At 35.8% G+C, this 17,347-nt stretch overlaps 1 protein-coding gene across 2 annotated transcripts in view; it reads right to left on the bottom strand.

Annotated features, from left to right (window-relative positions):
• Nucleotides 1–7,073: 7,073 nt before the first annotated feature.
• Nucleotides 7,074–17,347, bottom strand: part of LOC143148241 (uncharacterized) — a 43,793-nt gene continuing 33,519 nt past the window's right edge. For both annotated transcript variants that reach the window (XM_076314375.1, XM_076314374.1), the window contains exons 4-6: nucleotides 14,308–14,496; nucleotides 12,628–12,764; nucleotides 7,074–7,409 (exon numbers count right to left, since the gene is read on the bottom strand). In XM_076314375.1, the coding sequence (XP_076170490.1) occupies nucleotides 7,253–7,409; nucleotides 12,628–12,764; nucleotides 14,308–14,496 (483 nt within the window). In that variant the 3' untranslated portion in view covers nucleotides 7,074–7,252. The remainder of the gene's footprint in view (nucleotides 7,410–12,627; nucleotides 12,765–14,307; nucleotides 14,497–17,347) is intronic.

The following is a 17,347-nucleotide window of genomic DNA, read 5'->3' as shown; positions in this document are numbered from 1 at the left end:
CGACACGTATTCTAAAATAACAATTATCTCCTTAACGCTTCGAACGACAAAATAATTTAATTTAATTTCTTGCACACGGAAGGAAGTTCCCGCATTTGAGACTCATCATTGTAAGGCAATACATTTCCGTTCCTCATCTCGTTCATGCGTACTGTTCAATCGCATGCTTACGTATGTGTGCATAAACGATTCATCGTAGACATACGTGGCTATGTGTTTCTACAGTATGTCCGGCATAAATGTACATGTACATTCAATTATTTCTTCGTCTACTAAAAATATAAGGAAGTTGTTTACACAAATGTTGTTCGGCTTGAAGAAGTCGAGGAACATTTTTTCGCGTTTCACTTTTTACCGGGACCATAGATCTTTATCGAGCTCGTTTTGGATCGATCGATGGTTCGAATCTTAATTAAAGTTGTATGTTTCCAGCTAATGACGAATATAGATGGGTGCTAGTTGAGAATAAGATGAAACGAAGTATTACAATTTTCATCGGGACAAATTCAACGAGACGAAGGACATATGCTATTGATCAACCTTTAACGAATTATTGTCATGCATATTGATGATACACTTTTCACCGTTTACAGCATAGAACAATTCTCAAATGTTGTTCTGTAATATATCGATGTTTAGTGGCACATTGTTCTCTGAAACAATAGATGAGAATCACTAGACTAAGCAACGGACTGTGGCTAATTTATCGCCTGTCATATATGATAATGTATTGTAAAGAATTGTTAAAAAATTATATACTATTTACCTTGTTCAAATGGTCTTAGAACACATAACAAAATAAGCGTAATAAAATGCTCAATATTGCTGAAATAATTGGCGTTCCTTATCAGTTGAATTCTATTCATTTAAAATATGCTGTGAATGCAAAGTTGGACATCACATTGTAAGTATTATTTCAAAAATTTTTAGTTAACAAAACAATACTTTATTTGAATTCTAATCAATTTGACTCAAAAGTAAATCCGAATAAAACAATTATTATTCTTCTGAAATGGTGAATCGAACAATTCTTTTACAATTTATCATTATTATTATTATTATTATTATTATTATTATTACTATTATTATTATTATATACATCAATTATTCCCGGTGTAGTCTGTAGTTAAAAAGACAATGAAGACAATCTTCAAATTGTCATATTTAGTGATCGAAAAGAAATGCAATTTCGCAATTGCTTTCCCTCCCCTAAATCAAACAACATTTGTATAAACAACGTTCTTCAATCTTCGATAATTTATGAGACAATTGAATAGATTTTGACTATATTTAAATCGGGCATACTGCATGTATGTATTCTGTTACGTTCTACATATGCGTATATCGTTTCTTATATTCTCTTTCTTTCGACGGTGCGGGTGCATAACCGCTGTGTGTACACGCACGGACTGCATACAAACGCGTGTGCAGAATATGGTCACTTATAAAATTTTTCCATTTAGAAAATATATTTCTTTATATATACATGCAAATATATATATATATACACATACATACATACACACACACACATATATATATATATATATATATATATATATATATATATTTGTATTATAGATATTTCTGTGTATCTACTCATAACATATATGATATAGAAACAACGCAAGTATACAAGGTGTCCTACTAGAAACAGGCCATTCTAATGTACAACATTTGCTATTTTAAATAATAGAAAGAAGTCTCTTTTATGATAGTTGTACGCAAAGACTATATAATATGAAAACAGTAGTTTCTTCTTAGGTGTAGGTGTGAATGAAGATATGTAGGTCAACTTTACTCTTTTAAATAAAATGTCCAGTTTGCTATAACATAATTTGATAGATTAATGAATTTTGAGAATAAAAGTATTAAGGTACATTTATCCTAAAATTGATAACTTCCGAGATACTCATCCACTAAAGTATTAGAATTTTAATCGCTGAATATCTATCTATATCGCGTGTATGTCTCCGTTGCATTAGAAGCTAAATATCTTGAAAAGTATTGGTTTTAGAATAAATGTACCTTAATATCTTTATTCTTATATTTTATTTTATTTAAAAAACAAACTCGACCTTCGAGTCTCCTTCACGCCACCGCTCATAAAACAACTGTTGTTCTTGTAAATATTATACATTTTTTGTATAGGTATACTAATTTTCGGAAGCAACGCTTCCTTTTTTTTATTTATAACAGCGATGACACTAAGATGATCTGTTTTTAATCGGACACCCTATATGTATTTATTCATATGTCTAATTATACTTACAAGGGTGCATCTCGAGAACGAATCTCTTTGTTTGATCCAAATTTGTCTAAATATGTACAGTATTACAAAGTATTAGACACATTTTTCTTGATTTTTACTACTAAATGATTTAAATAAAATCTGTTACTCCCTGTAAGGTAGGAAGAAAAAGTTAACTCTTTTGAATCACGCCATAGTTAATGTCAATAATTGATGATACACATATATATTCACAATTGCGTATTATGTATGCATGTATACTTATAAAATTCATTTACAGTAATCTTTCTCAATATATTTTACACTATAGGTTTACAATTTGTCCGAAACTGCTTACAAGAAATTATCAAATAGGAAAGTCTGTTCGAAAACTACGTCTCTTTTGCAGATCCGAAATGACTAATACTTATACACTTTTCCTCGTAATTGAAAATGTTACGACTCGATAGAATTTTTTCCTATTTCGACAAAACAGTGGAGAACCGAAAGAATTATTTTAAAGAATGGTAAAAATTACATTTTTCTATTTCAATTATATTCTACATTCAAACGGAGTAATTTTTGTCCGAAACGTATCTAATATTTTGCAATGCTCTATAATTTGTTAACGGTTTGAAGAAAAGAAAAAAATTGTGTTCTCGGAACGTTCTCTTGTCACTTGCGTTATATGCTTAGAAATCCTTAGTAATTCGGTTCCAGGGATGATTTTTGGTTTAACACCGTGGTATAGCACGATGCGCGTTTTGTGTAGTATATTCAACTGTGATAAAAATTTGTATATGAATCGTCCATGAACGTACGAACGAAACTGGTATCCTGCAGGAAATGTCTAAAATTATTTCAACACGATAATTTTGCGATTTGCTATTCGAATATTATCCAATGTCCATCGTACGTTCATATGAGATTGTAACAACGATATTTGTTACTAAGGATTTAATGCGTGTGTCATTTTTCTCTGTAACAATTATTGTAGTCATCGCATTTTAACAACGGATAGCTGAAAGCTTTTCGTACAAATGTAAAATTCATTTGTTACTTCGGATTTTGTAATGTGACGTGACATCGAACCTATATTGTTCGTTAAACATGTTTCGTTAGGTATCGTAGTACGATTGACAAGCATCGCGACAGTTGAAATATTCGTATCTTTCATTACTTTATGAGAAGTAACAAAGAAGTATTTAAAATAGATTGTAAAACGCGAGAGATGAACTTTTGAGACAAACATTACCAGGAGGAAGACAGTCCAACAGTTCTGACGTCGAAGAGAATGCAATTTCAATCGCATTAACTCGTTCCAACCTTCAACATTACAAGCTTTTTACAAACATTCGTACCGCTCAAAACTCCATGTACGTTGTACGTTGTACAATTAAAACAGTTAGAGTCTTTTTGATGCAAACCGTGCTCTTTTTGAAAATAATCCAACATTTTTTCTAGTATTGCAACCAACCTCGTCATGGATTTTTGGACACACCAATACCGCAGTTAACTCGCAGTTGTCATTGAGCAATGTAATTTTTCAAAACGACACGGCTCACGGTTGAAAGCCTCTAATAGTTTTAAATGCAAGAACTCGATCCCTGAAAACCTCAAGACTCCCGTTTGTAAACTTATAGACACTTTCATTTTGTTGCAGAAACACTGAATTTAGCACGAGAAAAATTTCACAATTTTCAGACGTACGTGTATATCATAAAACATCCATATTTTCATTACTTTGTTCATCTCTAATAATCTTACTTTCACTTAGAATCACGTTTATTATCTTCGCAATGCACACAATTCAATACACTCGATGATCGCTTTACGCACAATGGAACAGTATGTGATCACACGCGACGTACGTTACCGATCAAAAGTTTGGGTACGTTTACGGCTTTGTATACTTTAGACACGTTACGAATGTACTCTAGACGGTATGTGGATCGTTTCTTAATTATAAATAATAATTTTCATACTTTAGATACGTTACGAATGTCCTCTAGACGGTATGTGGATCGTTTCTTAATTTTAAATTTGAACAAAACAGAAGAGTACTCTGTATCTTTTAAATGGCTTAGCGATGATCACTCGCTCGTTAAAAAAGTCTTATCAGAAATGCTGTTTCACGTAACGGTCATTTATATATATATATAACGAGTCATTGACACGTGATCACAGCTTCTGAAGATTTCGAAGACATTTAATAAACAAAAGCATTGTAAAGTCTCTGGAAGATATTGTTAAAAATGAAAGCGATACATAATGGAAAAACGTAACATCGAACAAACGTCTCGCTCTTCTCTACTTCTACGAAAGAATTTTAAAAATGTTCTTTTTTTCATATAACCGTAAAAACATACCGATGAATAACAAAAGAAGATTGGTACTATATCAGCGTAATTTTTTTATTTATAAATACAGATGTAAAAAAATTTTACCTCCTGCTCTGTTTGAAATTGTTGAAGATCGAAACTATCGAAAATGGTAAGCGAAAAGGAAAGTTCGCTTTGTGTAAATATTTACGAATTTCTCTTTCTTTAGAGATTTATATAATATAGACGACGCTTTGAATCAACTGGCGTACTCAAGTCTCGATTGTTCATCTCTATTTTTATTTTGAACAAATACGGAGATTTAAATCCTAATTGTTCTTCGTTTAACCTGCGTACCAAAACTGTTGAGGGGCGTCACACGTACGAGGAGTATCAGCACGAGAGTCGTGGAAAATCGGTCGAAAAATTGAAAAAGTAATTTTTACATTCCGGATCGCGTGAAAATTCGTCGCGACGAAGCGTTCGACCGATCACTCGAGCGAGCGAAAACAGCACGGGTGATGATCAACAGGCGTCGAAAGGAAGCGAATTAAGAGCGAAGGAAAACAGAGAAGCGTTTATAGAGCAACGTGATAAAAGTAGAAAAAAATCACGAGTAAAACGAAACGATATTTGTACACGTATAGCTTCGCGCATCGGGTGTGCATTATATCGGGCGCGCACGTTTCTATTAAATGCATCGTCCTCTCTGTTGTCGAAGAAAGGAGCGCAAGCTTTGCAAAATCGATCGCGCGAAGCTAGCCGAAGCGTGTATCCCGCGCGTCCGCAGGATTTGGTAACTTAAGTCGATGTCTCTGGTCCCCGTTCTCGAGATGATACAGAAGAAATTATATTATCACATTCATGATTAATATCCACCGTATTGATCATTAATATGTTAATATACGTATATATTAATATATAGATATATGTATATATGTATATGTCTAAGGTACGCGTTACTCTCCAAAGTTCGTGCCTTCGGATGTGCTTACGTCCGCTCCTTTCCACTCGATTTAAACGTTAAACGAGACTTTTTCATTTTCCATATCCGTTGATCGCGGTTTATCGTTACGCGCGCAGACAATAGCCGTTAATAAATAGGTAGCACAGTATCTAGCACCTCCACTGCCATTGATGCAAATATTACGTTGTTCGTATATGTATATATATGTATATATCTCACAGCGATTCCGATTGTAATTATTTTTTCTAATAACCATAAAAACTGCCATACCGGATTCTCGACCGAATCTCTTTCCGATAGTTATTCGTCGAGCATCGTACTCTCGGTCGTAGAATTTTAATTATTCATCGGCAATGGAGATATCGAACTGTTCCGTCGATAAAAGCCAACAGCTCGTAAGGTATCGATGCTGTTCGACGTTTAACGTTTAAATCACGTTGAACGAACCGAGTTTTCATTCCGGCGATCACTCCCGCCTCGTTTTTCGCCAATTACCCACCCACCCACCTATCCGCACACGCACACACGCATACACTCACACACGCACATACGCAGACACACGCGTCCCCCCCCCCCCCCCCCCCCTTAATTGGGTAGCGATCGTCGGTATCGTTTCGTTTCGATTGCCCGGTATCTCTTTACGGTCACTTCCGGCGATGAACGTCCCCGTCGGTTCCGCTGTCCAACTTGCAGACCGTAGACGATCACCACAAAGAAAAGAAAAGAAATGTATTTAGCACGGTGTCACTCGCAGGACGGTGTGCAACGAGGTCCTAATACGAAAATTCTATCACAGTTTCTCACACTTTCGCGTCACACTGATCGTTACCGTCGTCGATGCGATCCGATCTATCGGTCGTCGACCTCGAGATCCTTCGAATCCAAGCCAACCGAAGCGCGAACGTTCCAAATTTCAAAGCAACACTACGAAGTAGAACGGAATTGTACTCGCGCGATTACAACGAACAACGCGGAACGACAACAAACGACCAACTCGCATCGGGTGTACGGTCCCGATTCGCCGAATCTCGCGAAACGCCACGGTTGCCTTTGTCCGTCGTCTTTGTTCCCACGAGCGCGACATTGAAACCGAGACGAGGATGATGTATAAATTCACAATTAACGATCGACGCGGATACAAGAAAAGCCGTTTCGCGCTGTTGTAGCCCCGCGAGCGCAAAAATCGAGACGTCTCAAGGTAACGGAGTCCCGATGTCACCCGAAAAGAAGAAAAACGAGGGGAAAAAAAGGAGAGAGAATTCGCTGGCTCGACTGGCCGTGAAGTCTCTCTTTTTTTTTCCCTTACTCCGTCAACCTCGCATCTCGTTGGCCTTCAAAAGATCTCCAGAGGTCGACCTTGGACGGATCATTTCGTAAAAGCCGAATTGCATCTTCTCCGATAAGTCACGAACGGCTCCTCGACGACCGTTTCGCGACAACGATTTTGACGATTCTCTATTGGCTGTCTCGTTCCTCTCCCCCCACCCCCCGTCCCATGCCCCTACCCCCTCTATCACTCTCCCCACCCACCCCGACCCCAAACCCCACCCCGAGGTTCGACGAAATCTGTGCTCTCTGCCCGTGCGTTTTTCTCTTCTTTTTCACGCGAGATTCACGCTCCGTGTTCTTCTTTCCGCGATCCGTTCCGAGAGAGGAAGACTTTTACGGATGTTGTTTCGTCGAACACGAGGTCCGCCAACGAGGATCGGTAAATTTTAGACGTAATTAAACCAGCTACGGTATCCTGCGCTCTAGATCTTCGTGGAGCAAGCTGTTGTTGTTGGTCTCGTGCATCGATGCAGGTGACGCTTCTTCGGGTTGCTCGCCGCCGCTCAACTCTAGCTGGCCCGTGCTGTCGCCGCTGCTAGAGCCGCACTCGCCGTCAACGAATCTGAAAATAAATTCACTCGTGTTATGTCGTGTACCATTTCTCAGGAATCGAGGTGTTTCGGGGAGCGTCGTCGCCCGTCCGTTTACAAATCTAACGATTTGCCCGCTATCGTTGCGGAACGCTGACCGAGTTTTGTATATCTTTTCACGAGAGAAGATTTACGGGACACTGTTCTTTTTTATCGCGCGTACGAATCGGTCGGTCGGCTCGAATACAACGATGGGCAAAATTTTATTCGAACGATAAACGACGTGTAAACACACCGTGTAACGATTCATTCGTAATGTTCGTTCGATCGAACACGGTTATTTACGTAAGTTTTTGTTCGCTCGACTTGCGATTTTATTTCGTTTTGTAACTCGAATTTGAAGTTTCGTTGCGTAAATAACGGACGAAACGTTGCCTCTCTTTTAATCGTATTATTCGACGTTCCGATTCGCGCGAGAAGTATACTCGTCTTTGGAATACGGGTAATTGATTCGATAACGACGTTTAGGGATATTCGTTCTTCGATCGATACAAACCAGTCTTCGAACGTACTTCAACTTCGGACTGTGAAAGTATTTATCGAAAGGTTTCGTCGATATCTAAGTCGTTAAACGATTAATCTAGGATCGAACGTTCTTTGAAAATGGTAAACCAGGAATACATACCCTCGTTTACTCGATCGATGATCAAAGACTACTCTAACCGTTAAATTCCATCTATCGGTAGAAATGTTTGTTTTTTAAATCGATTTAAGCATCGTGTCTTATAATTTCTACCCACCCCGTATTTCTTACGGTACAGACTTCTAAACATAATAAATCGTAACGCATTTAATTACCGTAGCCCCGCAAGATTCGCAAAGAGAGGTAAACATAGAAAAAGAAATATCAGAAGTTTATCTCGTGTTGCAATGTACTGTTCATAATATTTTCGCGAGCAAAGTGGGCTATTGGCTCCTGTCCAACAAGATAAATCGAGTTATCACGATTTATCGCAGTCACTGAAAAGGTTTGAAAATTGCCTGTACTAATTTTAGAGCAGATTTTGCGACGCGTATAAGATACTGCTCGTTTTATCAAAAATGACCAAATACAATGATGTATCAACGTTACGAATATCGAGTCGTGTTTTTAATTAGAACGTTTAATTTACCATTGAATTTTTGTTTCGATTCGGTCGGTTTTTAAATTTCAACGGGTCTTTCGATATCGTTCAATGTTTGTTGACGCTGCACTTCAACTTTAATAATTATGATGCAACCGAGTCGACACAATGTTACTATCTCGTGTTATCTTTCGCGCGTTTTTCTCGTTTCGATCGTACGACTAATGGCCGGTAAATTGTTCGAAACGATTCGTTGGTCGATCGTTTTGTTTGCGAATATTCGCGAGACCGATAAATTTTGCTCGCGCAATGTTGCACCAAAGTGAAAAGTGTTGAGCGCAAGTGTTGATCAAAGTTTAGTTTATATACTTTGGCAGAACGAAAGATAATGCTAACCGCGAAGTATTCCGACCGTGGATAAAGCAAAGGTCGCCGATAAAATGCTGCCTTTACTTTCGAATGTAGATTCGATATCCACGAATGTTAACATTAACAAATAACAACGTATAATATTCTCTCGCGTTACGATGCGTTCAATCGTGAAAAAAGCCGGCTTTCGCGGCCGGTGCGATGTACACCGAGTTTAATAAAGAGGTTTCAAAATCGAAATTCGAAGTTCGACGAACGAAATCGCGCTATCAGATTCAAGATTCGCGGCAACGATTCATTCGTACGATCGGAATAGAAATGTTCGCGTAATCGATTCGATTGGTATGCATACCTTTCTTCGAGTATTAGCAACCGCTATTTGCCGTTAGTTTTTCAATTAGGATTAACGTTACGATCTTAGATATATTTACAATCCGTGAAAGAACGTCGACGATCGTATGTTTGACTGTAGATTTGTGAAATTTTGACTTTCAGCTCGTATCTCGGGACATTTCTGCCTCGTTCGATAACGATCGCGCGGGTTGATTAAACGACGTGTCGACATTATTGAAAAAAGAACACCTATCTCAAGGTTTCGAGACATTTAAATCCACCTTGAACGTGTGTCACCGGTCATCGATGATTTCTATTCCAATTCCTACGTATAAATTTCCCTTTTCTTACGATGTAAAGTGGAAAAACAAGATTCTCCGTTTGTCCTTTGCGATTCACGCGGAGTGGATTTCAATTCGACTGAACACTCGTCTGTCGAATCGCGAGTTCTATTTGTTTTTCTTTCTTCGATACAAACTAGGGGTTCTGTTTATAACAAAAATTCTTGTACAAACATGTTACTTAATTATTTGACATTCTTGAGCCACAGCAATTTCGCTGCGCGTCAAGTAATATCCAAGATAATAATAAAAAATGGCAAGCGAAGAAAATGTTACAATCATCTTGGATGCCGAGTCGGTTGTAACACTGTATGGGAACGACAGTAACGTAAATTTAATTTTAGAAAATCAAGATATATATTTAACTAAATTGTAATGGTATGTGAAAAGAAAGGTAAAATTAGTATTTTGGTACATAGAAAGGTGAAAAATTGAGAAGAAGAAATAAAAAATTGTGATAGTTTTGCTTCGTTATTAGGCCTTGTAATTATGGTAAATATGTATATGAATCGTTTTGGTCAGTGCATTCTTCGTGTGACCAATCATTACATGTACAATATTGCACCCATTTATCATTACGTTTACTTTTATTACAGGATTCATTGCACAACAGTTAATGGTACTCTTTATCTTCTTTCTCTTTTCTTTTTCATTTTTGTATATTTTTGTATGTTTTTTCCCGCATTCTTTTTTAATCTTTTCCTTTTTAAAGGAATCAATGTATATAATAAACTCTAGTTGAAACCTGTAGTGACAAAGCTTTAGAAAACGGTTGCACAAATTTCAGATTGAATTCTATACATGCATTTGTCGCTTCATTTTTTGTCAATAAAGTTTCGTTTTCTTTGTTCTATTTAAAAATTTCTTTTTCAACTTTTATTCTTTTCGTATAAAACACCGACCGCGCTTGTGAACTTTAATTAAACATTTTCATTAACAACATGTTTATGAATGCAAAGTGACGATCAGTGTTTCTTCGAGAAAGATCAAATTAAAGTTTTGAAGCAAGAAACAAGAAGATAGTCGCTAAAAGAGCGTTTATATTACAATTTTAAAATAGCAAGAAAAGTTCACATTTGGATACTGCAAAGCTATTTTCTTCATTATACAGATGTCTATTTTGCATCTACATAAATATCATAGATGAGAGTCTCTTTATCAAATGTCATTTTACACTATGTACTTGAAAACTTGTATTAATATTTATTATATATTTTGAGACATTTACGGGGTTACAACCGACATGATGAACAATACCAAGTGTATTACCTATATATATAGTTATAGAACGTTCTCGATCGAGATTCGGTCCTCTTCGTTACGTCTAAAATAATTTTAAAATACAAACAACAGTTGGATACGCGATATGAAAGGGAGGTGAAGAAATAAAAAATGTTCGAAGAAATTGTTTCACCTTGAAACGTGAAAACAATTCAACGTGTATATAAAATATTACACAGCGGTCGTACATTTGCAGAAACGGAATGAGAATACATTCAAAGGTATATTCCGTTACGAGTTAACAATATTCTTTTTTCACGGGGAAGAAAATGTGCATCGAATTTTTCCATCTTTTGTTTCGCGGAATGAAAAATTCTGAAATAAAAAGTAATCGAAGAGTCATTTATATACGCGACGTTGAATATGACAGCCGATGTTAGTATTATAGTAAGTATGTAATAGGTTGTTCGATAAATTTTGTCGTTCGATAAAATTGATCGAACAGTACTACATTGAACATTACTGTTCGATAAGTTTTATCGAACGACAAAACTTATCGAGCAATCTAGTACTATACCGTTCAATAACAATCTAGTACGTAGCAGAAGAGCTACGTTCTACGAGTCGACGAATCATTTTTTTTACGATTGTACCTTTTTAGGACGATGCTGGTATATATTACATTTATTTACAATAAGAATGAAGCTTGTACGAAAGTTTTAATGTAAGTTTCGAAAATATAAGGGAAACGAGGGACGAGAGAACCGTGTTTGGAACAATGCTACGTTGAGAACGAAACGATGTGACGATAAGATAAAGTATTTGGAATTATGAGCGTACGCGGACGCAATAGAGGAGAAAGCATCGACCTGTTCAAAGAAACGAGAAAATGAGGAAAAAGCGGTGTATCTTTGAGCGTTTAATGCCAATCGGACATTGTACTCTACGAACTCGGCTACGTCAACACGCGAGGCGCTTCTGACGCGCGTCGCGAAAGGAACGAAAATATTTTACATCGAATTTGTGAATCAGAAACAAGCTTGTTACCCAATTAAGACGTTTACATAATCGCAAACACCTTTTCGCTGCGGCACCGCGTGTCGTGCAGCGATGTTGCAAAAAATTGTCTGCTTGCGTATAAGCTTGCATTTCGAAACGCGATACTCGATTAAGTATTTTCAATCGATCGAGAGAGGAGTCCTCTAAACGAGTATGCTTAAAAAATAATATTCAACGAGTCTCGTTTTATTCGATTCGAAAGTATCGATAAATGTTAATGAATTTCTGTGGGCATTCTTCGAGTAGAATAATAGTTGACTGGAAATGTACTCACATTTTCCAAATAAAGATACTTGTAATATTTCGTTTATCGTTCGAGTCTCTAAGCACTAATATTTACACGAGTATCGAAAGTTTTCGATTTGGCATTGTTTAAAAACAGATTATACCGAATTAAATCGTACGCGTTGTTCAAAATGAAACAAATCGTATCAGTTTGTAACTGAAATTAACTTTAATTCAATATTCTCGACCAAATTGTTTCAGATCGAATTTATGTTGAATCTAGTCTATCGATAATTTGTAAAACACGAGAGTACTCGAAAATCGCGATCATCTCGAATAATGTAAAATTTGAAAGTCAAGCATACATTATCTTTATCAACAGACCAGGAGCATCGAGATAAAAAATTGCGCAACAGTTTCAATGTCACCTACGTGTCGCTAATTCGTCACAGAAACTATTGTCTCTTTTTCTGCCACCAATTAAAAGAATTTTTTTTCTTTTTATCAAAACGATTCTTGAACGCTGCCACGGGCCCACGAGTCGAGTGCGTACGTGTATAGACTGATAAGCTACTTACGTGTATGGTTGCTCTTCACCGCGCATTTCACATATGACGTTTGTCAGGGCCATTATGTAATTCTTGGCCAACGTAAGCGTCTCTATTTTGCTGAGCTTCCTTTCCATCTTTACATGTGGTATCACCTCGCGCAGTTGCTGAAAACGATAACATTGTCCCTGATAATTACCAAGACTTCGATCGTCGTCGTGCATCGTTTCTATTAAAAGTGTTCGAGTGTCAAAAATATTGATATTTATACGAACGAGTACACGGTCTTTTTCTTTTATTTAAACCTGTTATTTCTACGATACGAGACAATAGGAAGAAGGTTGTAAACGTCGATTAATAAAGTGAAAACAAATAAAGAATGTCTGCACGGTTCTAACACCGTGATCAGCGTGTCGTTTTCGATTTTCGTGTCAAATCGAAGCTTGAAAATTGGACTAATAATTTTTTTTCGTTGGTCCCTGGTCACTCGAGGCCCATCGGTTTCATCTATTTCCCTAAAACTCTCGTTTCTGTATTTCTATTTCTCTGTTCTCCTATCATCGCGTTTCTATTTCTCCTTGACTTTGCTTCGTGGAGAGAATCGATAGGATTATGACGAAGCAACGAGCTCCTATACGAACTTTATAACTTCGATTTCCTCTATTCTACCCTGTTCGCCTTCACCCTTAAACAAGATTTCAAGTGCTCGTCGAGTCCGTGACGCTCACTGTGGATATCCGGTTCTGGCAACGTCTACTACAAACATTACGGTTCTATTGTTATTCTGAACAGGCTATTGCAGAAAATAAGACGAACCAAATGTCTTTTACACTTTTCTGCTTGTATGTGTGTGTTTGTTATTGTTACGCTGGAGATAGGCACTTTAAGCAAGCGAAGATACGACACGTTGCGTTCGAATACGTTCTTCTATAAAAATAAATTTACCGATCAACTTGTACAGGGTGAGAATAAAACTCGGCGATTTGGCAAAGAAAGTTATTTTTAAGGAGTAGGCTCCTATTTTAATATAAATGCTTAAATAACTACGCGAAATGGAAGCTTTACTTTTACGTTTTACCATTTATTGCTATCAACAGCTCAATACGAAGCTTACGAAGATCTTTAGAAACATCTACCCAAAACGATTATCTTGTTGATTCTTTATTTTTGTAAATTAATAATGTATTAAACGAAAATAATAACAGCAACGTAATATTCGTTTCACGAATAAAAATTTGTAAAGATTGTACCGAGTATTTAGAAGAAACGATAAATTGTTCGTAAAATGTAACTTCTCGTTCGTCATTCGTACTAGTCTTGGTTAGGTCTATTGTAAGTACTTACAATAAGAGTAAAACCTATATTTATGTAACGCTTTTTCATCAAAGTGACCACTTCGACAAATTGCTCATGCTCATCGTAAACCACCTTGTGTGTTGATAATACGATAATATATACCAACGAGCTTATGTTCGAACATACGATCGAAACATTAAATTTACCACCAATTTGTATACATATTAAGAGTGTTAAGATGTTACTTTTAAATATATGATTTAAGAAATCAAACTTGCCATTTTCAAATTCGTTCAACACGCAGGTACTTTAAATAGATGGTGGAAACCTTGTAGTAAATTTCTGCAATTTTGTAGCACGTTGGAAATGGTGTCGTGAATTTTTTCACAATTTTGTAGGTCGACGGAAAATTACCTCGAAAGCATCGTTCAGGGAATGCATTCTCATTCGTTCTCTCTCGTTGCTCTCAAGCCTCCTGAGGTTCCTTTCTCGCGCGGAAATTCCACTTTTTCGTCTCCTCGTCGTCGGTGGTCCCCCACGATTTCTTCTTTTCGCTTGTTTCGGGCTTCTCTCGCTGCCACTGCTGTCGCTCTCCTCACCCACCTTTTCAATCGTTTCAGGAAAAAAGTACTAGATTAGATATTAATCGGTCGAATGCAAATTATTTTACTAATCACCATTGTCGCAGCAACATTGTAACTAAAATAATAAATACAATACGATAGTCAATGAATGAAAGAAGTAGTAATGAAATAGTAAATTTTCCTTGTTAGCGTTTTTAACTCATTATTTCAGATATAACTGAATCTAAATAACCTTGATAAAGTATTAGATTAGATATTAATCGGTCGAATGCAAATTATTTTACTAATCAGCATTGTCGCAGCAACATTGTAACTAAAGTAATAAATACAATACGATAGTCAATGAATGAAAGAAGTAGTAATAAAATAGTAAATTTTCCTCGTTAGCGTTTTTAACTCATTATTTCAGATATAACTGAATCTAAATAATCTTGATAAAGTATTAGATTAGATATTAGTCCGTCGAATGCAAATTATTTTACTAATTACCATTGTCGCAGCAACATTGTAACTAAAGTAATAAATACAATACGATAGTCAATGAATGAAAGAAGTAGTAATAAAATAGTAAATTTTCCTCGTTAGCGTTTTTAACTCATTATTTCAGATGTAACTGAATCTAAGCAACCTTGGTAAAGTATTTGTCAAATTTTTATCCAACAGTCATCCGATTCATGGGAAACAATATTCTAGAAATATAAATTTCGATGGCTCATAAGTGTTCGTTTTCTTTCGATTACAAATGTCGAGTGCAACGTTTAGCGAAAAAGGTGTAACGTGTAGGTTACGAAACGAATACAACTTTTTCAATCTGTGATGCAGAGATTTTTAACGCTACGGTAAAATATTTTCATTGTGCGATATAATCATCGCTGACACAATCAATCGCATTCCAGTATCCGCTAGAAACACCGGTTCTTGTAACTTAACAGATAAGATCAATTTGAAGGTTCAGAATTGATAATTGTTTATGGATCGTGTGAAGCTTTCCACTTTCGACTTAATTGAAAGTATTTTCAAGGCAAATGTTTATCCAGATAATTTTATCGAGGTACACGGTAAAGTACGGGTAAAAATAATATACAACAATAACAGTAGAGTAAATCATACCACACGTACGATAGCCATCGGGTAAATTTCAAGAAGTTTAATGTTTAAACGGTATTGCGCTATAAAAATAATTTACAGAGAAGTATTACACTCGTCGAAGAGAAAAAGAACACAAAAAATATAACTGATCTAAAAGAATATATAAGACGAATAAAGATACAATTACAACAAGGGTTTATGAATGCAAAGTAACACTATCAAACGGAACATTCAACATATTGCACTGACGAAATATCGTGTGTACCGCAATTTATTCAATATTTAAAACAATTATCGAAAAAGTTTTTCAATTTGCTGCCATTTTTTGGTAATACGTATCAATGGGCCTAAGAATTTAGTTTGCTGGCTTAAATTGTGATCAGGATTGGAATCTAGTCGAAATAAAAAATGTCAATAATACTTGTGATTATTCAGAGTACTTATATTTGTGCGTCACAATTTGATCATATAAAACGGATTAATTAAGTTTCATTCGCCACTTACATTGAAATTAATTGTAGATAAGATTAAGTGTGCCACGATATCTAATTCCGTTTAAAGTGAAATGCCAATTTATCGTCTAGCAGAATTTTCGATCAAACTTTATTTTCTGAAGAATAGAATATAAAGAAGCTTTTTTTATTCGCTTTCCCGGAAATTACTACAATCGAGATCTGATTTCTAATTAAATTTATATCATTCGTGTGCGATTTCTTATATCCGTATGTTATCTAACTCTCCATCTTTTTACACTGTTTACGTTTAATTAAACTGTATCTATATCAGCAATTGTTATTCTCAATGAATCGACGAGGTAATAAGTATGTCGTGTTCTTTGTGTGGTTATTCGTAGAAATTGAATCGTAAAATTCCTAGAAATGGAATTACTAATAACCACTGTTGTCAGATAATAGAACGAGAATCAAAATAAGTTAGCTTTATTCGATATTTATTATGTATCCGTGCAATGTTATATAAAAAATTGTTACCAAGCTAGTGATGCGATCTTTATAGAATGTGTACGTACGTCATCAAAGTTGGATAGTTTCGGTTTAATGCGTCATTGAATCTTGTTTTTATTGTCCAAAGTATCACTCGTATGCAACTCTTTGAGCACGTTATTTTTATTTATTTACGTTTATTGGATGCTACGCATAACTTTCGTGAATAATATAGAGAATTAAAAATAGGTATGCCAATTTCAATAGTAGTGTTCTATTGAAAATTGTCGTTACTCTCAGGACACAGTGTTTATCCATTAATAAGAGCAATGGGGTACCGATAAGCTCGATCGATGTAACAAGAGTCGTAATCTCGACCTCAGGCTGTCAATACGCGTAGAAGTGATAAAAATTAAACTACATTTACATATGTTTGTAGATAGTAAATAGCGTTAAAATGAAAAGCGCATAGTATGGCGCAACGGATTCTCGAGTTGCAGTGATATCAATGTACGATAGTTCCATTTCCGTAATATAATTAAATCTCGTTCTTGCAATTCGATGTTTCTAATTTTTACATTCATTTGTCCTCGGTTAATTAACACTGAAACTGTACATTGACCCAGTGATAACAGAAAGTGCACAATTTGGTAATTTACGTAGACATGAATTTTTGTGATGTTTACAATGCAAGGAAAATTTTGCCAAGATTTCGTTTATATTCTTAATCCCTCTTTACAAATTACAATAATCGTCCAGATAAAAGAGTATGTCAATATTTTTATTTTCATTATGAGTTGATAGAAGAGACGAAATCGAACTTTTGCGAGTTTCTTTTGT

Source organism: Ptiloglossa arizonensis, chromosome 6, assembly GCF_051014685.1.
Source record: "Ptiloglossa arizonensis isolate GNS036 chromosome 6, iyPtiAriz1_principal, whole genome shotgun sequence".
NCBI lineage: Eukaryota > Metazoa > Arthropoda > Insecta > Hymenoptera > Colletidae > Ptiloglossa > Ptiloglossa arizonensis.
This window is presented reverse-complemented; position numbering and strand designations above follow the sequence as displayed.